Source organism: Setaria italica, chromosome II (genome assembly GCF_000263155.2).
Source record: "Setaria italica strain Yugu1 chromosome II, Setaria_italica_v2.0, whole genome shotgun sequence".
In the NCBI taxonomy this organism is placed as follows: Eukaryota; Viridiplantae; Streptophyta; class Magnoliopsida; order Poales; family Poaceae; genus Setaria; species Setaria italica.
The window spans coordinates 33,665,723-33,689,167 of record NC_028451.1 but is presented as its reverse complement, the minus strand read 5'-3'; the positions used below and the strand labels follow the sequence as shown (position 1 = coordinate 33,689,167).

The window sequence follows — 23,445 nt, the reverse complement described above, 5'->3', positions numbered from 1 at the left end:
GGTGTGGCGAGGCGTGTGTGGTGGTGGTGGCGAGCTGGACCGATGGCAGGCACACACGCAAAGGGTTGAGTGGAGCAGCTCGCGGAGGCCCGTCCCGAGCGAGGAGATGAGGTAGCACTGTGCAGGGGAAGGAGTGGACCGACCAGCGGTGGCAGCTGGTCCGGTGCGTGGCTGCGCTATGGTGGCAAAGTGGGGCGAGCGACAGGCCGGGACATGGCAGCTTCTGTGCCTTCAATGGCGGCAGCGTGGTGCCGCGGTCGTGGTGGCTTGGGCAAGGTGTGCCAGCGATGCCATAGAGGCGCAACAAAAACACCTGGCCTAGGGACATGCTAGCGGCACCGAGGTGGGGCTGCGGGCGTCGTCAGGCCACCTCTCCTCAGTTTGAGGAGTTGCGGAGGCAGCGATGGAAGAGGAAGGCGGCTGAGCTCTGGTGAGGGCTCGTGTGGCGAGGAAGTGGAGGTGGAGGCACGACGGCGTGTTGCGTGGATGTGCGGCGGCGACGCCGCCCCATATGGGCTGTGGTGACGGTGGTTTGGGAGTGCCGAGCCGTGAGCGTGCAGTAAGGGTTGGGATGCTCTGGGCGAAAGCCCTAGCCGGCATTTACTAGCGGAGATCTTGACGGCACCCTAGGGTGTCGTTCTCCCCGTTGGGGGCATCATGTCTGACCTACAACCCTGCTGCACGAGGTCTTTTAGGTGAAAATCCTGTCCAGACCCTAGACGAGCGACAGCGGCGCCATTGGTGTCGTGCCCTCCTTGAAGGCGTCATCTATAGAGACCCATCTCGGTTCGTGACATTGCTGGTCCACTGGTCATAGGCGGCTACAGCTGGTGGCGGCACTACCGCTGCGTGGAAAGCGGAACGGGTGTTCCCGAGATCACGTGGAGGCGATCGCAGATATGGTGACGGTCAGTGGTTGTGAAGGACCAGAAAGGCGACCAGAGGAGGGTGAATGAGAGCCGATTCAAATTTTCTCCGAGAACTTCGGCTAAAAACCCACAAGCCTCTCTTCAAGCAAAATCAAGTCCACTTAGCTATGCACAAACTAATGGACCTAGGAATGATGCTAGGAACCTAATTTTAGAATAGCGGAAGCAAGAAAGAGTCCAAACAAGCTCCGGAAGACAAACTTTGAAAACCAACACCTCTATGCGGAAAAATCCAGAGGAAACCTTCGAAAAATTCCAGACGTGAGGAAATTTCTGGAGAAATGTTCAGAAATTTCTGGAGGTCCGGAGATTTCTGGAATTATGTCAGGATATTTTTGGAATTCCAAAACAACCTGCGCAAAGATGGTAGAAAAATCCAAAATAGGTACAAACGACCTCCAAAAATCACAAAATTTGAACCATAGCTTCACAACATAGTAAAGAAGTTTCTCCTAAGTAACCATCCCTAAAAGATTTGTGAATTAAAGAGAATTTCAAATCTTGAGAAGAACTCTATTTTCTCAACGCCAAAACTTGAATCGACCTGATCTATGAACTCGTGAGGTTTCAATCAAATCCCTTTGGTGGAACGGTTCAACTCATGTCCTAGTTCATTTCCAAACAATCGGATAGACTCAAAACTCCCCACAAAACACGAATCCACCAAAAACGTGAGAGGGAAGAAAAGGAAGAAAACAAGAACGCGAAGAACACAAACGGAAATTGCAAATCCAAATGGAATGGAACAAGATGGCACGAAATAGATCTTTGGATTACTTCACCATGTATGGTTACAAGCCACTTCTTAGCACAATCGAAGCTAGGATGGCGAAAAGATCAAACAAAGATCGTTCCTCTCTCCCCTCTCCTTTCTCCCAAAGCTCTCACAAACAAATGAGTAGCAACCACCAAAACAAGCCCAAGAGATGGCTGCCCCAACATCCTTCCCACATATATATAGACATTTGGCCAAAGTCCAAAATGACCTTACATTAAGCGTACAACTCAAATACCCTCCAACATTTTCTTCGTTCATCGGACGGACCCGGCGCCTTCACGACTTACCTTCGCTCGACGCAAGCTTCGCGATGGTGTCACACGTCCTCCGACTCGACGCCATCCGGTCGCACTAGACTCATCCCCCGGTTTTAAGGCCAAACCTGTCAAACCCTCTGCACACCCACCTAGCGTGACTCACCCCTGGTTTTGAGGCTAAACCGGTCAAACCCTCTCGCACGCCCCGCAAGACGTGGTTCACCCCCGGTTTTGAGGTCAAACCCTCTTGCACGCCGCGCACGACGTGAATCACTGATGTTGACGTGTGTCCGGCCTCCGCCAAGCCTTCGACGCCTCCAAGTCTTTTGCTCCCAGCTCCCGGGCCGCCTACTCGACTCGCCTCCATCCCGCTTGACTTGACCGATGACGTCTCCATCCCGTCTGTGTACTCTTGCTCTTCCGTGCACCATGTGAATCGCCCATGACTCCGCCCAAACTCCTCGGGTCCCTCAGTCGAAGCCTACTCGTGTCCACCCTTCACAACCCTAGTACATGGGCATGGACCTTTCGCACTTGACCTTCACCTCATGCCGTCGACCGCCATATCGCATCCTACACCTGCACATCACAAGCCAAGAGACACAACACACAACATACGGTATATTCAAACACCACAACACAACTCACACAACGCAACATATCCGGTTAGCCGTTAGCATAATCATGCATATATGAAATATGAACTCAATCGGTAAAGCCTCAAATAAACTTGTTAATCACTCATCACAAATAGACCAACACTTCTCAACTTGGTCTCTTAGGTTGTTGCATGGTTGTTGGCTTGATTGCTTGCAACGAACCGCAGTGGCTGGCGTTGCTTGCAACGGTTAGAGTGGCGTGGGACTGCGTCGGAAGATGGCGCTTGCGGCAACAGCATCGTGGGATAATTAGGCTTGCAACGGACCGCGTCGGGTTGATCAGCTTGGCTGGACTACCTAGTGCAGTACATCGTCGAAAGGTGGCGCAAGAGACGTCTTTGGTTTGCTAACTTGACAGCGGAGGCTTTTGTGTGGGTGAAGCAACGATGCGAAGTCGACCTGTGGCGGCGGCTTGGTTGATCGATGGAGATCTGGTGGAGTGGGGCAGGGCTCACCACTCTGACGGCGACAAAAGAAACGGATCCGTGACGTAAAGTACCATGGTGGGCGAGGCAAGGCCCCCGTGCGCGGTGTTTCTTCGAGGTGACGAGAGCAAGGTGGAGTCCAACGGCGGATGTGGTGAGGCCCCCGCGCGTTGTGTTATCGTGGTGGCGACGGCGAGGCAGCTTGCGAGATGTCCGGATTCGGTGGTATCACTCCGTCAGGTGGAGCGTGGTGTTGCAGTGGCACTACGGCGGAGGGTCCCGCATGGCGGTGACCTTCTCAGTGCGGTGCAGTCTACTTCTATCGGTTCCCTGTCGACACAGGGCCATGCCTGGAGGTTTTGGCAAATATATGAGCATGAATGTTGGTGGGTGCCGCCGTGGTGAGTGGAATGACGAGGCCGCGTTGACGTCCCAATGCAACCGGTCGGGTGTGGTGTTTTTGAGTTTCAGTGGTGACCCATGTTGATGTCACTATCTAACTAGGCGAGTCTTTTTATTTTTCTTTTCTTTTCCTTTTCCTACCTATGACCTCCTAGGGTTGTAGTCTTATATTTTCTATTTTCTGCTATATCAATGAAACACGCACTATCTTGTACGTAGTTCTTTCAAAATCTTGAGAGTGCTCTAGGTGCTAAAAAAAACTCAAGCCAGGAAGAGGAAAGTGCTTGCTGGAAGTGACGATGGTCCGGATCAGAAACCGCATGTCCCACTTAAAGCAAGTGATGGAAGTACATCCACTGCAGGAATTAACTAATTGTGATGCGACCTTTTTCTATTTGGAGAAACTTAAGAGTCCTTTGTTGAGCGTTGGAGTTGTCCTTTGGCTTGTTCTTAGCTTCTACTTTGCGTTGGTTTCATGGTGTTGGTTGGGAAGTGGCAGCTCCAGCTTTAGTATGATGTACCTTTTGAGCTTTTGGAGTTCCTTACTCGCTTCGTTCTAAGATGCATGACACTCGATATATTACCAAATTACAACAAGGTATGTATTAAATTTAGTACTAAATGTCTATAGAAAAATATAACAACATTTATATAACCATATAAATATTTTTATATTTTCTATAAATTTGGTTAAAATTGGATAAGTTTGACTTGGAACAATCTAACGTGACATGTAAAAAAATACAGAGGAAATATATATCCATAATAAAATGTACTGACTTACGTGTCGTGAGTACATATATCTACTAACTGTAATCTTAAAAGCTGCTATAGGCATTTTTTTTGCTTTCGGTAGAATAGGCCCACATGGTCTAAAATTCACCCATATTTTCATCAACAAGGTGCCTGGCTGGTGACTAAAATTAATAGACGCGCGGTAAAAGATTTGCCAAACTTTTATTAGAAGAAAGAAAAAAAGATGAATAAAAAAGTTAGAACAAACCAACTGAAAGGCGCACTCAACCTGATGCAAACAACTAATAATAACACCGCAAGACACACCTCCGGACGCACCCAGGTTGAGGTCACGCGCGCCAAGACAACCGAGGGTAGGCAGAAGCACAACCAGCCCGAAGCAGACAACTAGAAAGGAGAAGGAAAAGACTTTGGAGGTTATTAAGGGTAAGGACATTGCTAACACCTCAACAATCTTATAAGTCGTCTCATGCAATGCCACGTAGGATTTTTGCTGATGTGGAGGAGAGAGAGAGTGATGAGAGAGAAAGAGGTCGTTGTTTCGCGAAACAACCGCCTCATAAGCTAGATTTTAGGACTACGAGACGACTACTCTACCATTGTACGAGTTATGGTTGCATGCAACTCATAATATTTCCTTTTTTTCTATGCAAAAATTAAGGGAGTAGACTTAAAAAGACAACTTATACATGTATAAGTTGTTTGTTAAGTCGTCTCATGATTACGTGTCAATGCATAAGACCATCTATTAAACAACACCAATATACTTGCCCTAAGAAGAGAGATGGAAACAACTCAAAATCAACTAACGCTACAGTGTCCCCACGTCATGTGAGGTCCCGACACCGATAAGTAGCCCTGAACATCATCTTTTACGTGAAAAGCCACGGAGTTGTTTCTCTTCACTTTGGAAGGTTCTCCCTATTCCCTGTTCTTTTCAAATGCTCCATCAGAAATACATCATCAAACCATCAGTCTCGCTAACGCCCAGCCACAAAAACCATCAGTCTCGCTAGCGCCCAGCCACAAAACACGCTGTAAGAAAAAAGTGACGTGAAATCCAATTCATAGAGCAACTCCAAGAGTACGCTAAAAAATTCTTTCCCAAAACTATGTATTGGGAGTTCTTCCAAAAAAAATTTCCTCCAAAAACAAATCAATCCACAGCAGATCGCTAATAAATAGCCCCTAATATTTTAAAACAGGCCACGTCATCGTATTGGGCCCATTGGAAGGGACGCGCGAGCGTGCGGGAATCAGGATTGGGGGAGGAATGCCAACGCTAAAATATACGCGGTGGTAGGCTGTTTTTTAGCGTTGCTAAAAAGTTGGGGAAGGTTTGGGTGGACTGTTGGAGTTCGTTTTTTCTCTTTTTTTCCCTAAAAAAGGTATTGGGGGTAAGATTAGCAGCCTCTTGGAGTTGCTCTTACCCTACATTTGCAAAAAAAAAAACAAAGAAAAGAAAAACAAGAGATGTCACGTTGATTCAAGAGAACGACTTCACTATGGCATGCGCAAACAATGAGGAGCAGGACCCACCTTATTTTGTCCGTCGTGAGTGTAACGTAAGTGAAAGTATGCAAAACTCAAATTCACTTTGGACCTATGTAAACATAAAACAGCTGCTAATCTTCCTTCAACTCCTCGCCAGCTGCCAGCATCTCCCCTCACTGACAAAGATGAGGAGCGCCACAACCTTCTTCCTCCTCTCGCTCGCCATCCTGTTGTGCACATCCCTCGTCGCAGATGCGTCCCAGGAGGCTCAGCTTAGCAAGTTCATGGCGTCCAGGATCGGTCCCCTGCCGGAGCGCTGCAAGAGCCCGCCGAGCGGCAGCAAGGAGGCCGACAGGATCGCGGAGCTCCCTGGCCAGCCGCTGCTCATCGACTTCGAGCAGTACGCCGGGTACGTGACGGTGAAAGAGGAGCACGGCCGCGAGCTCTTCTACTACTTCGTCGAGGCCCCCGAGGACGCGGAATCCAAGCCGCTCATCCTCTGGCTCAACGGAGGTAAACTTGGTCAATAATCGTGCAGCAACGCATGCGCAGCGGCGCAGGACGGCGACGAGTTGTGTGTCTCACCCTCACCGGCCGTTTCGTGGTGATTTGCAGGGCCGGGGTGCTCGTCGCTGGGGTACGGGGCGATGATGGAGATCGGCCCGTTCCGTGTCAACCCCGACGGCAAGACGCTGAGCCGGAACAAGCACGCCTGGAACAACCGTAAGTGAAAGCATCTCGTGATCTTCCGTGCGTCGCACTAGGGAGTGTTTGGTAACTGAACTGACCGGATATACCAGTGGCAAACGTGATCTTCCTGGAGTCGCCGGCCGGCGTCGGATTCTCCATCTCGAGGGACGCCGCCGACTTCAAAACCGTCCACGACGGGAGGACAGCCGAGGACACGTACACCTTCCTGCTCAACTGGTTCGAGAGGTTCCCCGAGTACAAGGGCCGCGAGTTCTTCGTCGCCGGCGAGAGCTACGGCGGCCACTACGTCCCGCAGGTCGCCACCGTCATCGCGCTCATGAACCGCCGCATCCCCGTCCTGCAGACACCCATCAACCTCCGGGGCATCTTCGTGAGTGCCTAATCTTAATTAGGTGTCCATTAATTTCGTCCGATTGGCATCGATTGTCCAATTAAACAGGCGAATCTTGAACCAACAGGTTGGCAACCCGTTGCTCGACAATGACCTGTTCAACAAGGGGTACTTGGAGTTCCTGTGGAGCCACGGCGTGGTGTCCGACGAGGTCTGGGCTGACATCCTCTCCAACGGTAGCTTCGCCCTGCCCGACGACTTGATGTACTCCCTGGCAGATCGCACGCTCAAGGGAGCGAAAGTCGATTGCTTTAACATCTACGCTCCGGTCTGCCTGCAGTCGCGCAACGGCACCCACTACTCCAGCAGCTACGTAAGTAACACCATGCCATCTCGATCCAACAGCTCTTGCAATTGCTGTCTATCGCTGGTCACACACGCACTGAGCGTTTTAATTGCCGTCTGTCAGTTACCCGGCTACGATCCGTGCAGCGAGCACTACGTCAAATCTTACCTCAATCATCTCGAGGTGCAAACGGCTCTGCACGCTCGGATCGGCAACTGGTCAGCTTGCATGTAATGTGCCAACCTAGTGCTAGATTGCTGCTTTGAATTCTCACCATAATGAGACTACTGATCGAGCTGGCACTTCTGCTTGTTTCAGTCCAAACTTGACCCGGATCGATTCCCCAACGTTCATGGTGCCAACCGTCAGATATCTGGTCGATATTGGGCTAAGAGTATGGATTTTTAGGTACTGTGCTTAACTTTATGCCTTCCATCATGCACAATGAGATTTCAGCAAATAGTTGCCCAACATGGAAAAATAGTTTCACATAAATTTGAGCAAATCTCCGCACCTTTAATTTTTACCCCCTGATCAAATCTTTTGCAGTGGTGACTTCGATTCCATATGCTCACTTACTGTGACGCGGTACTCTGTCAAGGATCTCAATCTAGCTGTCACGAAAAAGTGGCGCCCTTGGTACGCCCCTAACGGCGAGGTAAAGAATCTTCACAATTAGACAGTCGAAATAGCTCAAATTCATGTACAATTTAGTAGATTTTGATTTGGAACGGTGATGGATGCAGGTTGGAGGCTTTGTTCAGCAGTACCAAGGAGGCTTCACGCTGGCGTCAGTAAGGGCAGCTGGCCATACGGTCCCTACATTCCAGCCAGAGAGATCACTTGCTCTGCTCTACGCTTTCCTGGAGAACATGCTCCCTCCGGCTGATATACCAAACTGAAGAACTGAGCATTCACTACATTTTCCAGTTTGGGAACTGAGCGTTCACATCACATGCTCCCTCGTGGCCTCGTCGTTTTTGATTACACATAAGTTTCAGCAAGGCATTCTGATCATAGTCTAGAGTGTCTAGCTGTCCTTTTCCCAGCACTAGGGAGCACTATAGTAGTGGTTGACGTTGACATGAAAAATAATAAAGGGGATACTATCTACAGGTATCTGCCTGAAATTCGGTGGTGACTTGAGTTAAAAAAAACAGTTTCATTGTCACCACCCCATTTATGTTGAAACGAAGTGTATTCTCTCAAATTGTTTTGCAGAAGAACTTTTACGCCATTAAATTAGAGAAAGGAGAAGAGTGTCTTATTAAGATACTAACTAGAAGCAATAAAAAAAATCGACTACCATAAGTAGGAGGGCTCAAACCAACCACAGCTACGACTTGGACCAGACCTTGACTTGTGCTTTGGTTATGGTGACAGATGAGGGGATTTTTTTTAACCCTAACCTAAAATTTGCTTCCACGGGGAGTTGAATCCAGGATATGAGAAGTGCTACTTAGACCATCTAACCAACTCAGGTAGAGGCCTGTTCACCGAAGCAATAAAAAAATACAGGCCTTTTGTACTGTGTTGAAAATAACATATCGAATCAAATAATAAAAGCGATCAAAATGGAGCTTGAAATTCATTTTTAATTTAAACTAATATTCATAAAAAATCAATTACTCTTTGCATCGTACGGGTCCTCCAGGGGTCGCAAAATAACTTAATTACGTAAGAATTCGTGAGTTCTTGGACGTTTATTATATGTTATATCGGTTTATGGTTCTGATAAGAATGAAATATGTAATTAAATATAAACACTTGGAGTAGATCATGTAAAATTATGGTTATTTGAAGAAACGAAGTAAAAAAAAATTATAAGTATTATAAGTGAAACAGCTTGCAAAATTTAACATATAGCAGTAAAAAATCAAGTGCAATCAAGAAAGTATAGCCTAAGAAGGCAATTATGTCTCAAAAGGATCCCATCGATCACCCTAGTGTGAGGAGCAATCTATCACTAGAAGTGGTGCATGGTGACATGTTTGGTCGCGCTTCACCTGAATGAACTTTCGGTAGAAAGGGAGATATTAGCAAGTGCTACAGTAGTACAATGCCCATGGACAAATAGCTTAAAAAAAGCCAAGAACTGTAAAGCTACTGTTTTTAATAAAGAAGATAAGAACGGAACAGTGAACAGTCAGTATAGTCTTTTTTCCTGCAGTACTAACGGCGCATCAGCCAATGGCAGCATAGCACGCACACGCACCGCCAGAAGTTCGAATGAACAGAGGAAGAAGCCACAGTGTATTGGTCCACTGTTGCGCTACAGTAGCTCACGGCCTCATAGCGCACCGATTCCAGCAGACCTTGTATAGAGGTATTGATATTGATGCGTCCGTGAGAAGATCAACAGGTTTATTTACTATTATAACAATGCAAAAAGAGATTTCAATGGACGAGTCCCTGCGAGATGCAAAGCCCTGCAGGCTGCAGCACGCATCCATCTCATCTTTTCCCTTTTCACCACCAAGCAATGCAAGCACCAATCCAAACTTTTCTTCAGTTCGAGCCCCTGCGAGATGCAAAGCCATTAAGCAGCACCTGCTCCTCTCTTTTGGTCCACTGAAGCGATAGCAGATGAGCTCCACGGCACCGAATCTAAGCACCAGCGCCGCCTCTCCTTTTCCTGCTCCGGATGCAAATCGAGCACAAGCTGCAGCCGCGCTGGAGAGGGCGACGACGGGCGGAGAGAGAAGATGACGGGAGAGAGGGGAAAGGAACGCAACCATTTATTACGGTCCCACATGAGGAAACTGTGCGTTGGGTACTGTAGGTTTTAAATGAGATCTGTTGCTGACGTAATTATACTAACTAGGATTTTGATGGGCCATATATGGACTCTTCTAACATAAACGTACCAATAATATCAATGTCCAGCATTCCTAAAATATTGTAAGGCCAAAGTTACGAACAGTTTGATCTTTGATCGTACGCTTTCGTAGATGACAAATATAGGTCCTGTTTGTATCCGCTTATTTCCCGCTTATCGGTGGAAATAAGCCATAAGCCCACCTAAACGTTTTGATTATTTCCCGCTTGCTACGTAAGCCGCTTAGTGCACAAGCTGTGAAACAACTAGCATCCGGCTTATTGTGTAAGCGGGCCGGGAGACGCTTCTCCAATAAGCGAAGGAAATTTCCCCCCGCTGCCCCTCACCCACCGACGCTCCAGTCGTCCGCCGCCGCCTCCCGCGACCGCCGCCGCCTCCCGCACCCGCTGCCGCCTCCCGACCGCCGCCGGCTCCCATTGGTCGCCAGGTCCCGCCACCGGGCTTGGCCCGCCGCCGCTCCTGCGCCTCCCGCGAGCGCCGCCGGCTCCCGTCCGCCGCCCGATCCCGTCCGCCGCCAGATCCTATCGCCCGATCCCGCCGCCTGCAGATCCCAGCGCCGGCGCTCGGTTCCCGTCCGCCGCCGCCGTCCCCGCGCCTCCCGCGACCGCCGCCGGCTCCCGTCCGCCGGGCTTGCCCCCACCGCCGGGCTTGGCCCCTGGCGGCTTGGGCCCCGTCGCCGGCTCCCGTCCACCGCCGCCGCCCCTGCAATCGACGCAGGTGCCGTCCGCCGGGCTTGCCCCCGTCGCCGGGCTTGCCCCCGTCGCCGGGCTTGGCCCCTAGCGGCTTGGCCCCCACTGTCGGCTCCTGTCCGCCGCCGCCGCCCCTGCAACCGACGCTAGGTGCCGTCCGCCGGGCTTGCCCCCGCCGCCAGGCTTGGCCGCCGCCGCCAGCCTTGGCCCCTAGAGGCTTGGCCCTCGTCGCCAGGCTTAGCCCCCGCCGCCGGGCTTAGCTCCTCATATTCACAATAAAAATGAGCTATTATCAACCTTAGGGGTTTTCAGGTCAATTTACCAACCTGGACAGACAATCGACACAAAATAATCAGGATTGCCAAACACCCTGCTTATTCAGACAGCAGATTCTCCAGGCAGCAGACTTATCAAATAAGCTTGCTTGCCAGATAAGCGAGTTCCAGAAAAGCGTATACAAATAGGGCCTATTTGACCCCAGGAACATCGTCAAAAGCTGTGCAAAATCCTAGCCATAGATACGCTTGACGTGGATTCTGAGAGATTTCACCTTGGCCTATGCAATCTAATATTGTCCGGCGACGACTGGCGTGACTGTAAACAGTGCAAGTAAGATCGTAATTTACGCCTTGTTGTTTGATCACGACGGGTAAACTCAAATCAACCATGGATAACAACTTTAAAAACTCTTCTTGGAGAATCCAGACCTGGCAATACCTTTGGAGAATCCGAGCCGCATTGCATGCGTCAGTAATCTTTGGTTCTTCTTTCGTCTTCTCCCATCAACATTCTGAAACCACCTATTTAAACACAACAAGAACCCCTAATCTAATTAAGCCAGCATCTCACTCTCACGGCATTCCTCACTCCGAAAAGATGAGGAGCACCACCATTTTCTTCCTCCTCTCGCTCGCCTTTCTCTTTGGCACATCGCTTGCCACTACCGATATCTCTCAGGAGGCTCAGCTCAGCAAGTTCCTGTCGTCCAGGGCCCTGAAGAGGCTCAGGAACAGGCCCACAGGGAACGAGCCCGAGGAAGAATCCGACCCATGGGCCGACCCCGGCACCTTCGCGCACCTGCCCGAGCGCTGCAAGGGCCCGCCGAGTGGCAGCAAGGAGGCCGACAGGGTCCTTGGGCTCCCCGGCCAGCCGCCGCGCGTCAACTTCCGGCAGTACTCCGGGTACGTGACGGTGAACGAGGAGCACGGCCGCGAGCTCTTCTACTACTTCGTCGAGTCTCCCTACGACGCGGAATCCAAGCCGCTTATCCTCTGGCTCAACGGAGGTAAACACACGGCCTACTCCGTGCTGCAGCAATGCAATTCACGACGAGTTGTGTCACTGGGTGTTTCGTGAACACGTGCGTGCAGGGCCGGGATGCTCGTCGCTGGGGTTCGGGGCGATGGAGGAGCTCGGGCCCTTCCGTGTCAACCCCGATGGGACCCTGAGAAGGAACAAGCACTCCTGGAATAACTGTACGTGAAGACGGGAGCTCGTGATCGTACTAGAACAAGCATTATATTTGTTGGCAGTGAACTGATTGGATTATGACGGCGTGTGTGCAGTGGCGAACGTGATCTTCCTGGAGTCGCCGGCGGGAGTTGGGTTCTCCTTCTCGAGGAACGCCACCGACTACGACACTGTCGGCGACCGGAGGACCGCCGAGGACACGTACGTCTTCCTGGTCAAGTGGCTGCAGCGGTTCCCCGAGTACAAGGGCCGCGACTTCTACATCTCCGGCGAGAGCTACGGCGGCCACTACGTCCCGCAGCTCGCCACCGTCATCATGTCCATGAACCGATTCCCGGGCCTGCTGCCTCGCATCAACCTCCAAGGCATCTTCGTGAGTGCCTAGTCAATTGCACGTCATCGTTGTTGTCTTATATTGCCATCCACAGCCCATCTTTAACTGGCGGTGATCGTTGTTGCGCTTGAGCTAGTTTGGCAACCCGTTGCTCGATGACTACCTGAACGGGAAGGGGAACCTGGAGTTCCTGTGGAGCCACGGCGTGATCTCCGACGAGGTGTGGCGGAGGATCCTGGGCAACTGCACCTTCACCGCGTCCGACGACTGGCAGTGCTTCGTGGCGGCGCATTCGTTCCAGAAAGGGAACATCGATCGCTACAACATCTACGCCCCGGTCTGCCTGCAGGCTCGTAACGGCACCTACTACCCCAGCAGCCACGTACGTAACGTAACATCGAACCCCATCTCGATCAGCTCGATCTCCTCGTGAGACCACGTACTGAGGACTGCCGTTTCTGGTCTGTCATCAGTCGTTGCCCGGATACGATCCGTGCAGCAACTACTACATCGAACCGTACCTCAACAACCACGCGGTGAAGCAAGCTCTGCACGCTCGGCTCGACACGAATTGGACAGGTTGCAAGTGAGTGGCGACCCAAAATTCTTTGTGGCCCTTTGCATTTTCACTCCATTATTTATCTGATTTCAGGTATACTCTTTTGTTGTTTCAGTGAAGACTTGGCCTGGAACGATGCCCCAGTGTCCATGGTGCCAATCATCAAAAGGCTGGTCCATAACGGGTTGAAAGTATGGATCTATAGGTACTACATATTTGTACCTTAACCGTCCGCTGTGAAAATTTGTTACGCCAAGCAGAACTAGCATAACCTTCAATTTGTTTCACGAAATCTTTTGCAGTGGCGATTTTGATTCCATATGCTCGCTTACCGCGACACGGTTTTCTGTCAATGATCTCAATCTGACCATCACGCAAAAATGGCGCCCTTGGTACACCCCTGACAGCGAGGTAACAAATCCGCACTGCACAAGCGTAGATAGTAGAAATAGTTCAGAATCAGGTGCCATTTGCCAAGAGTTTGATGTGAAATGCTCTGATGGATGCAGGTTGGAGGTTATGTTCAACAGTACCAAGGAGGCTTCACGCTGGCGTCAGTAAGGGCAGCTGGTCATTTGGTCCCTACGTTCCAGCCTAAGAGATCACTTGTCCTTCTCTACGCTTTCCTGAAGAACATGCTCCCACCGGCTGACATCCCAAACTGATCTTGCATTGGCGTTCAGATTTCCAGTTCTAGTTCTATTTGGGATGATTGATCCGATCGGGGTTTGGATTCCTCGCAATGTCTTTTTTACCTTCAGCTCATGGTCTTATGACTTAACACATCTACATGTGTGTTGAGAAGCTTACTAGTGGGGTGGTGTTCACCTGAAAAGGAATAAAGGGAACCACACATGAGATCATGCCCTTTGCAGGGTCATGGAAATCCAGTGGTTGCTTATTGTTAACACAAACTTTTGTGACGATTCATATTAAACCATAAAAAAATCTGCTGAAATGTTTGACTCGACGGACAATAATAATGTCTTTTTTTTTGCGAAGACTCGACGGACAATGTTGTAGTAACCACATCGCCTAAATCTGCTTAATGGTTAGCCCATAACTAAGGGGAAGTTAGCGATCGCTCACGCTACAAATTCTTATTCCGTCACCTATAGCGTTCGATGTGTTGGACAGCCCAGCCATTGTAGGATATATAAATTGGGTATCTTTCTCTATTATCTTAGTGTTTTCGTTGAACTGGTCAGAACATAAAACTTGATAATGGTGTTAGAGCAAAACATCTCGAGCCCGAATCCTAATGGATGTAATAATTAGATAAAATACCCACTTACTCGTATCGGTTTAGTTTCAACTTATTTCTTGCGCCTATCTACATGGGCCTAACCATGCAGTAAGCACATATGCATAAGTTGCACTTTCCTTTTTCTTTATCATTGGTATAAGTTTACTGAAAAGGTCTAGCCTCAAACTTATGAAAAATGCTTCATCAAACACAGTACTAGAGAAGCTCCACTAAAAATTATTTTGAAGATGAAGACTAATGCTTTGTATGTAAGATAAAAAGAGAAGCATCTAAGAAACTGTTGGCGCTAAAAGTCAGCCGATTGACCCTCAGCGTTGGACACACGACCCGGGAGAATCTGCTTAGCTCCTGTTCGGGTAATCGTCCTGGTGCAGTTTGCACGGCGTGCCAGCCAATCTGACCTGTTGATTGGCAAGGAAGAAAACGTGTCAAATTTCAGGGGTTCCGATCGGCTAAGGTTCCGATCTCGAAAAGCGTATCAGCGAATCGGCCGATTTGCTATATAAAGATAATCGGCTATGATAATGATGAATGAAAATAACAGCAACAGAGCCGATAGTTCAAATCTCAAGCTGGATAACTGGTGATAAAACTAGAACAGTAAATAAAACCTATAATTCTAGTAAATATCGATAACTTGTGAATAAATCTAAATGAAATGTCAGCGATGCGCTCGAAGTTAAAGCTTAGATATTACTCGATAAACGAAACTTACAGAATCGGCTGGAGATCGTGCCGATGCAGCCCTGCCAACCCGTACGAACTCGTGAAAGAAGAAAAGTATTGGCGAAGTCGCCGACTTGAAAGTAAAGTATGAAGAAATAGTAGATTGTTGTATTGATTGATTTGTTATTTACAAATCTCTAAAGATGGCTATTTATAGCCTGTTACAACCAATTTCCTAACCGACTAGGATCTATCTCTAATTTTAAACGAAAACGAATATTTACAAACACAACTCGTATCAGAGTTGGTTATTGTACTCCCACGGGCCAATCTTTCTCTATCTCGTTTCTCTGACCCACTTTAAGCCCATATTGGCCCAATCGCTCCAGCCTTCCAATCGGCCGATCTCCACCAACTCCGTCCGCCAAAACACTGTAGCGCCAATCGACCGATCCCCAACTGTAGCACCAATCGACCGATTCCCAGTCGTGACCTTTTAATCTGCCGCATCAGCCAATCCTTTCTTCCCTTGATGCCGATTCCATGCGTGTCAAAATCTGGCATCAACAGAAACATTTTGCAAAAATCTCATACTTTAAATTTCAAGTAGTTTTGGATAAATTATTGTGAAGAAAAGTTTGACAACTGGAGTTATAGTTTGTACACCTAGAACAAATTATATGAATTCACATAATAAAAGTTTTTAGATCTGCAAGAAAAGGCAATACACCAAAAACAAAAAAATTATGGAGATAGAAGTATAGAACAAATAATATAATGTATGAAAAATATTATTAGTATAATATATTTCAATATTAAATATACAAGCTAGGAACAAAACTTTTTATAACTCAATAAAAATTTGTCTAAGGAACTAAAAGATATACATGTTAAATCTTCACTCGCGGAACAATATAGTGGGGACCCTTGGATCCCTTGCTGCACCTTGCCTTGCCTGGCTGCTGGCAAGAAAAATAGTGTTTGGTCTCTCGTCGAGCTGTGATCCGAGGAGATTGTGCTGGCAAGCTTTCCGCTCGCTCCGGAGGGAGAGCGATTCCCGCTCGTCTGGGCTGGTAAGGTGAGGCTCGCTCGCGCGGGCGAGGCGAGGCACACGCTCGCCCAGGAACCGAGCGCGCCTAGTGTTTCCACCTGCAACAAAAGTTTGGACAGCTAAAACAGAAAATAATAAACATGGATTGAATATTATAATATATGAAAAATTATATTATTAGCATAGTATTAGAACATTAAATTTGTATGCACAGAAAAAAGTTTGTAAATATACAACTCAAACATCTGGAACAAAGTTTGTAGACTAGAACATAAGATATACATGTTGAACATACACTGATGCTTGTACACTCAGAACTATTTATATGAACTAGTGGAATAGAAGTTTCTACAGTTGGAACAAAAGGTTGTACGTCTATAACAAATTATATAAAATCGTGGAACCAAACTTATACATATGGAACATGGAACATAAACATTATGGCGATAAAAGAAATATTCTAAGCAAATAATAAAATATATTGATAAAAAATAGAATTAGTTACGAGCACCATAATAATGTACCAAATAAAGAAAATGTATTTTAAGCAGCAAAATAAATGTTTCCAGAATTTATACAATTTTTTGCAAAAAAAAAACAAAATAGAAATATAGATGAATGATATCGGTTGTGAAATGAAAAATGTATAAAGCTGATAAAAATTTCTATAAGAGGATTAAAAGGGAACAAAACAAGGAAAAAAGGAAGACAAGAACATAAAAATAAAGCAAAAGGAGAAGAAAGGGGAAAAAACTACATGGGCCGCTCCCATAATGGGCAGGCGATGCCCTTCCCCCATGCGCGATGACAAAAATTCTGTTGCACGCATGATGTATAGTCACCATGCAGAATTTGGTCACGCTTCATACCGAGTACCTCTTATTTATTTTATTTTATTTTTGATCCCTGCTTCCTCTAAAATGACTAGATAAGAGATGTTGAAAATATTTGCGGTCAATAAAGCTCACCGCGATATAACAATGTGAGCAAACATCCCAAGGTTCTTTGCCTCTGTGAATTAAATTTAATTATTCAAAACTAAATTCATTGCCTATAGGAACATTCCCCGTATATGTTCAGCTAATGTCATTAAGGATAATGATATAAATACAAAATACAAACTGTGTTTAGAACATAATGACGTAATTCTTCTGCTATTTTATTGAATGTAAATGATTCTTCTGATATTGATTATGTTGCCAACTGTACTAGTTTATGGTTCAATCATCATGGAGCAAAGCCATGTAATGACCCTCGTCTTCTATTGGAAAGCTAGGAGTAATCCAGATTTATTTTGAGTGGGGACTAATCCTGCTAAAGAACTATACGTCAAAGTGGAATCTTCTTGGGGAACTGTTCCAGCAAACGTATGGACAAGGCATGAATATAGATCCACGTACTGTAAAAATTTGTTTATACGGCTTTAGAACTACAAGCCAAAATGTTCTCTTCTTGATTATAAGCTTCGTTACGCTTGCGTACAAGAAGGAACCCGACGACATTCAGCCGCCGAATGTAGTATTCAATGGATCAATGACCAGGACCAAATCTTCTCGAGATCCAAAATTCACAAATATTTTCAGTGCAGTAACCCCGATCATCAGTATATAATATCGGGGTATCTGTGTAAAACACCTGCCCAGGCTTGATCATCTTGGCGTTCAGCATCTTGACCTTCCTCATCAGAAAAAAAGGAGATGAAAAATATTTCCATATGCTTCCTTCTCCTCGTTTGCGTGGCTTCGCCGCAAGCAAATGCGTCACAAGAGGCTCGTCTGAGAGAATTCATCCTATCGAGAAGGAGCAGCAGTGCCTTCAGTGCACACGTGCCAGCCTTCAGGATCAGTAGAAGCCTCCGAGCAGAGTACTCTGGCACTGACCAGAGCACTCTGAAGGCGGCTGACAAGATCACGGCGCTCCCCGGCCAGCCGGAGGGCGTCGGCTTCAACCAGTACAGCGGGTACGTGACCGTCGACGAGAAGAACGGCCGTGCACTCTTCTACTACTTCGTCGAAGCGACGAACGATGCGGCGACGAAGCCGCTACTCCTGTGGCTTAACGGAGGTTAGGTTGCTGAGACGATCTCTTCTAAAGGAGAAGCATCTCATCTGCGCACCTGCTTTGCTTGATCTTTGCTGAATCTTGATGAGGTACAGGTCCTGGATGCTCATCACTGGGCTATGGAGCAATGATAGAACTCGGCCCATTCCGCATAAACAGCGACAACAAAACGCTCAGCAGAAATGAGAACGCCTGGAACAACGGTGAGATGTAGCATCTATCACATAGTAGCATTGTTTCTGAAGTTCTGATTGGATATGCAATTGTGAAAAATTGCAGAGGCCAACGTCCTCTTCCTGGAGTCACCTGCTGGTGTTGGATTTTCCTACTCCAACACATCTGCTGACTACAATAAGAGCGGTGACCAAAGGACTGCGGACGACGCATTCGTCTTCTTCATCAATTGGATGGAGAGGTTCCCTGAGTACAAAGGACGTGCTTTTTACATCTCCGGGGAGAGCTATGCCGGGCATTATGTTCCGCAGCTCGCAACAGTCATCCTTAATCACAATATAAATAATAAAAGTAATATCATAAATCTAAAGGCTATATTGGTGAGTAAAGATTCAATGCTGAGTGAATATCCAGTACAGAAAAGCATATATTTTATTTACAAAATGTCTTCCTTTTTTTTTTGAGGAACTCCTTTTTTTTTTCCTTTGAGCCCCTTGGGGAAGAGAGAAAAATTTTCATTGCAACAGCTGAGGAATCTCTATCTTTTCAGGTTGGCAATGCATACCTTGACGATAACAAGAACACAAAGGGGCAAATTGACTACCTGTGGAGCCATGGAGTGATATCAGATGAGGTGTGGTCTAACATTACCAGGAGCTGCAAATTCAGTCCTTCGGATAGTAATGCATGCTCCGATGCTATGGCTTCATATGATTCTGGATACATTAGTGGGTACAACATATACGCTCCTGTATGCATCAACGAACCCAATGGAAACTACTACCCCAGCAGCTATGTAAGAGCACTTTCTTTCTTAATTTTTTTGATAAAAAAATATAAGATCGTTTCTCCAATATACTTATTATTGCTGACATGCTACTTGTTAAATAAAGTCACTTTCCATGTATGTTTGCTTTCTGAAGAGTATTTCTTTTGTTTTGGCAAGATCATGAACAGTTTTTCTGTTCTAAATTATACAGGTTCCGGGAATTGATCCATGCAGCAACTACTATATCCATGCTTACTTAAACAATCCGATGGTGCAAAAGGCTTTCCATGCTAGAACGACAAAGTGGTCAGGCTGCACGTAAGATTTGCTTAACTGGGATCAAAAGTTTCAAACAGGAAATTGAAAAACCCTTTCCTCTTACTAGTTAATACCAGTTCTCCTTAACTGATGTTCCCTGTGCAGAGTTTTGCACTGGAAAGATGCTCCAGTGTCCATGATGCCGACCATAAAATGGCTTCTGAAACACGGACTGCCGGTGTGGCTATACAGGTAACTTGAGCTGTCACGTTTCTGAATTGGCATAAAAAAAAAACGCAAACTGCAAGAGATGTAACGGGGCGGAACACGTTTTCAGTGGCGACTTTGATGCCATCTGCCCGCTCACTGCGACAAGGTACTCCATCATTGACCTCGATCTCTCGGTCATGGAGCCATGGCGCCCTTGGACAACCAACAAAGAGGTAAATAGCATTCCCAATCCTGGCCGGCCGGCACTTTGTTTTTCTTTTCAACTGTGACAAACTTGGGTGGATCCTTGCAGGTTGGAGGCTATGTTCAGCAGTACACGGGAGGTCTTGTGCTTGTTTCAGTGAGGGGAGCTGGCCATCAAGTTCCTTATTTCCAGCCTGAGAGAGCACTAATACTCGTCAGCTCCTTCTTGAAAGGAACACTCCCGCCTTATGTAACGGAGCAGTAAACCTTGTGTAGGGAGTTCGGAGTGTTACCTTGATCGTTGTTGTTTGACATTAGTTTCAGAGCTCGCAATAAAGTGCCAAGACAATGCGATAAAAATAGTAATCTATCAATGCTGCAACGCCGTATTCATGGTACATCCATCCTAAAAGTACTGAACTTCAGGACATGTCAATCGTATTGATATTAATTTGAATTTTCTATTACTCCTTTACAAAATATAAACATTTCTAGTTTTTCCGTAAGTTAAGAATAACAATATTCACGGTATCAAATTAGTACTATTGGATTGATTACTAAATGCACTTCATTTTGTGTATTTATTTGATGGGTAGATGTTGATACTCTTATATATAAAATTGTCAAACTTAACAGTTTGACTTAGAAATAATAGAAAATATGCTTATTCTTTAGGACAATGGGAATATTTGTCGGCACACCTTAAAGCACTGGATTCTAAAAAGGATGCCCATAAGAAGATGTATGCATGCTCAGGGCTGATGGTGTGGCATATATGACATTTTTTTTAAAAGTTGATGAGTCTTTGCCACACCAATGCATATAACTATATAAGTTTGCGTATTTGGCACACTTTAAATCCTCTCCTTCTTCTTTTCCTAATTTGTCACAAATTTTGACCAGTACAATTCTTTTGTGAAATGTAATTTTGAAATTTCTCATTCCAGTTCTACTTCTGTTGCTCCTATGGTGTCAGTTCACGTCTTATTACTTTTCCAACATCGGATTGGACCTTGTACGTAAATATATCAATGCTACATCAAGGCAAAAAAACAAGAATGCTCCTATTGCTTTAAATTTGGATATTGGCATAGAATAGCATCTAGGATCCATTTGCAATGTGATAAACCAAAATATGCAAGTCCTAGTGGAGTAAAAGAAAATCATATTGTTATGACCTTGTATTTGTACATTTGTTTACAAAACTAACCCCCCCCCCCCCCCCAAAGGGCCCAAGTCATGGCAACATAGCATTGTCCGCCATGTTCCAGTCAAATATTTTGTTTCTTGAAGTATGTTGTGCATCAGGATGTCAAGAAAAGAAAGGAGTCCAAGATGCTTTATACAATGCACACGCATACGTAACACCCCAGAAGAGATTTTCTGGTTACAAGATGTGCGCCAGTAATAAAAGAGAGCTACGACCAATGCCGGAACAAGAAAATAAAAATTAGGTGGGGGAGAACTCCATTGACAAGCTAAACCAAAATCACAAAAAACACATACACACCACATATTCAAAAATTAAAGTCGCACTATTTATAGCAAAACCATGTAAACGTCATAAGGGGAAGTTTGTTTAAAAAAGGCAATACCTCAAATTTGAAGAATGAATAGCCGCATGATCTTAAACAACTTCGCCAGCTATAGAGGGTTGGGGGTGCCTGCACCTGCATCCTCATCTCCCCCATCAGGTGTTGTGCTGGGTCGCCTAGATTCCAACCTCCGGGGAAGCCTCGTTTAGTTTGGTGCACTAGTGGCCTATCCACAAAAGAGAATTGATGCCCACCGCAAATGCTAGTGTTCAAACTTAGACTTGCAAGGGATAAAAGATAGAAACGCTGATAGATGGAGGGGTTCAGGCGAGGTGGGTAACTGAGGATCGAATCATTTGTTTTGGGCTTTACTCACTTGGCTTCTTCATGTGTTGGCGGTGCTATCCATTCAAACTAAATCTAGCTGATTGCAAGCTCATATCTCTTTGGTAGTACATCTATTTCTTCCATTGCATTCTTCTCTATGAAATAGTGACAACGGCTACTGCCCCCGCCTTTGTTCTCCTCGATATTCACAATGATCGCACCAGAAGTTGGTAGAAACTGGAAGGGGTATGTTTGGGGGGGGGGGGGGGGTTTCACCTTCTGAGGCTACCCAAAGGGTTGAACTATGAATGAGCTAACTCTATTTGTGATTTTTCTTTCCTGAAGGGAAAACTATACATGCAAGGCACCGATGGGCTAAGCTTGGTGGGAATATGCTTACAGAAGACTCTGAAATCGGTAGGGAAGTGTTCCATCATGGTAATGAAGTCTTGAAGGGTCAAGTCATACAAAGGGAAGGAGTTCTCTGGTGCCACACTCCGGAGGGGTTAGAAGGAGCACAAGACCGAAGGGGGGAGTGGTTGAAAAGCAAAGCTGGCTCAATGGTGAATATACCAGAGTACCCTTGAACATTATAAGGATAGGGTGGTTGAGTTGTACCATGATGTAATTGCATATAATGATGGTTCACCTCCGGGTTTCTATAATCGAAAAGACAGCTATCCGAAACCGAAGTTTTTCTCATAATTGCCATGCATGTTATGTTTTTATTCTTAGTATGATTAGGTAGGTAGGTAGGCAATTTAGTTTAATATCTGGTGAAGGGTTAGTGAGTTCGACCCTTGGTTCTCACCAGGCTATTGTGACGAGATTCTGTATGGGCCATTTTCCACCAATAGGGTACTAGTGCTCACCTTTGGGCCCTAGCTACAACCGATATAGAGTGGGAAGATTGTGTGAAAACAAAAGCAAAAGTACTATTTCAAGTGCAGAAAGCCATTTCTCAGTAATGTTGTGAGCCCCTTAAATATAATTTAGTTCTTCAACTGAAAGAGAAAGCTCAGCCCCCTTCACAACCAAAAAGTGAGTGAAAGTAGTATTTACTCTTGATTTCCTCACGAACAGTAATAAAACTATGAGATTCATTCTCAGTCTATAATACAAAACAAGATAAATCATTTTGAACCTTAGGGTTGCAAATTTGCAGTCCCTACAACAGGTAATTTGCACCAAGACATGTAGTCACATCCTCACCAATAAACACACGAACTTATATAATAGTAGTTAATATCTCCAATCTTGTATACTATCTTTTTTAAATGAAATATTGTGTCCTATCACTTCATATCTATAAATTAGAACACGAATTATTGTACTCTTCTTTGCTTCATATGGACAATCAAGTGCTTTTGCCATAGATGATAAACAATGATGTATAGGTTATGGATCCAGGGTCAAATAAAAAATGAAGGTGACCTTGCCACTTGCCTTTTATACAGCAGCAGAGCAAGAAACTCAAGTTTTACATTGTTAAGAGGGACAATAGTGTTAAATTTTCAAAATTTAGTCAAAAATTGAAATTTTTTAAGGCCCCGTTTGGGTCCTTTCATTTTGAAGGAATTGGAATCTATTTAATGGAGTAGACTAATTTATGTTGGAATGTAGCATTCCACAACTTTCCAAAGTTTAGATATAAACCTATCTTAAATTCATGGGATGGGAGATGGAAATTGATTCTATAGATTATGGTTATTAGAATGGAATTCAATTCTTATAGCACGCTCTTGGACTCGCTTCTCTATGGTAGAAGTGCAACATATAAGTATCTCTCCCATATCACCAACTATAATATACAACTATATTCCACATACAATTATATTAGCTTAATTAATTTGTGTCTAAATTCTGATTATTAGGATGGAATTCAATTCCAATGATCCAAACGGGACCTAATGGAAATTTGCATGGCGGGGGGGGGGGGGGGGG

The 23,445-nt window shown here is 45.9% G+C and overlaps 2 protein-coding genes across 2 annotated transcripts; both read left to right on the top strand.

Annotated features, from left to right (window-relative positions):
* Positions 1 to 5,844: 5,844 nt before the first annotated feature.
* LOC101773197 lies at positions 5,845 to 13,644 on the top strand. The gene is made up of 16 exons (XM_004959458.2): positions 5,845 to 6,213; positions 6,316 to 6,423; positions 6,501 to 6,781; positions 6,870 to 7,115; positions 7,212 to 7,318; positions 7,407 to 7,496; positions 7,638 to 7,746; positions 7,835 to 7,984; positions 11,574 to 11,901; positions 11,987 to 12,091; positions 12,182 to 12,459; positions 12,557 to 12,802; positions 12,894 to 13,006; positions 13,095 to 13,184; positions 13,282 to 13,390; positions 13,489 to 13,644. Exons 1-16 carry the CDS (start codon positions 5,886 to 5,888, stop codon positions 13,642 to 13,644), a joined length of 2,844 nt encoding a protein of 947 aa, XP_004959515.2. The 5' UTR covers positions 5,845 to 5,885.
* A 4,016-nt stretch (positions 13,645 to 17,660) lies between these two features.
* LOC101772785 (serine carboxypeptidase II-3) lies at positions 17,661 to 19,904 on the top strand. Its single transcript, XM_004959457.1, has 8 exons — positions 17,661 to 18,027; positions 18,120 to 18,227; positions 18,304 to 18,578; positions 18,749 to 18,994; positions 19,179 to 19,285; positions 19,391 to 19,477; positions 19,563 to 19,668; positions 19,749 to 19,904. The coding sequence occupies exons 1-8, from the start codon at positions 17,661 to 17,663 to the stop codon at positions 19,902 to 19,904; spliced, it is 1,452 nt and encodes a 483-aa protein (XP_004959514.1).
* Positions 19,905 to 23,445: the final 3,541 nt, after the last annotated feature.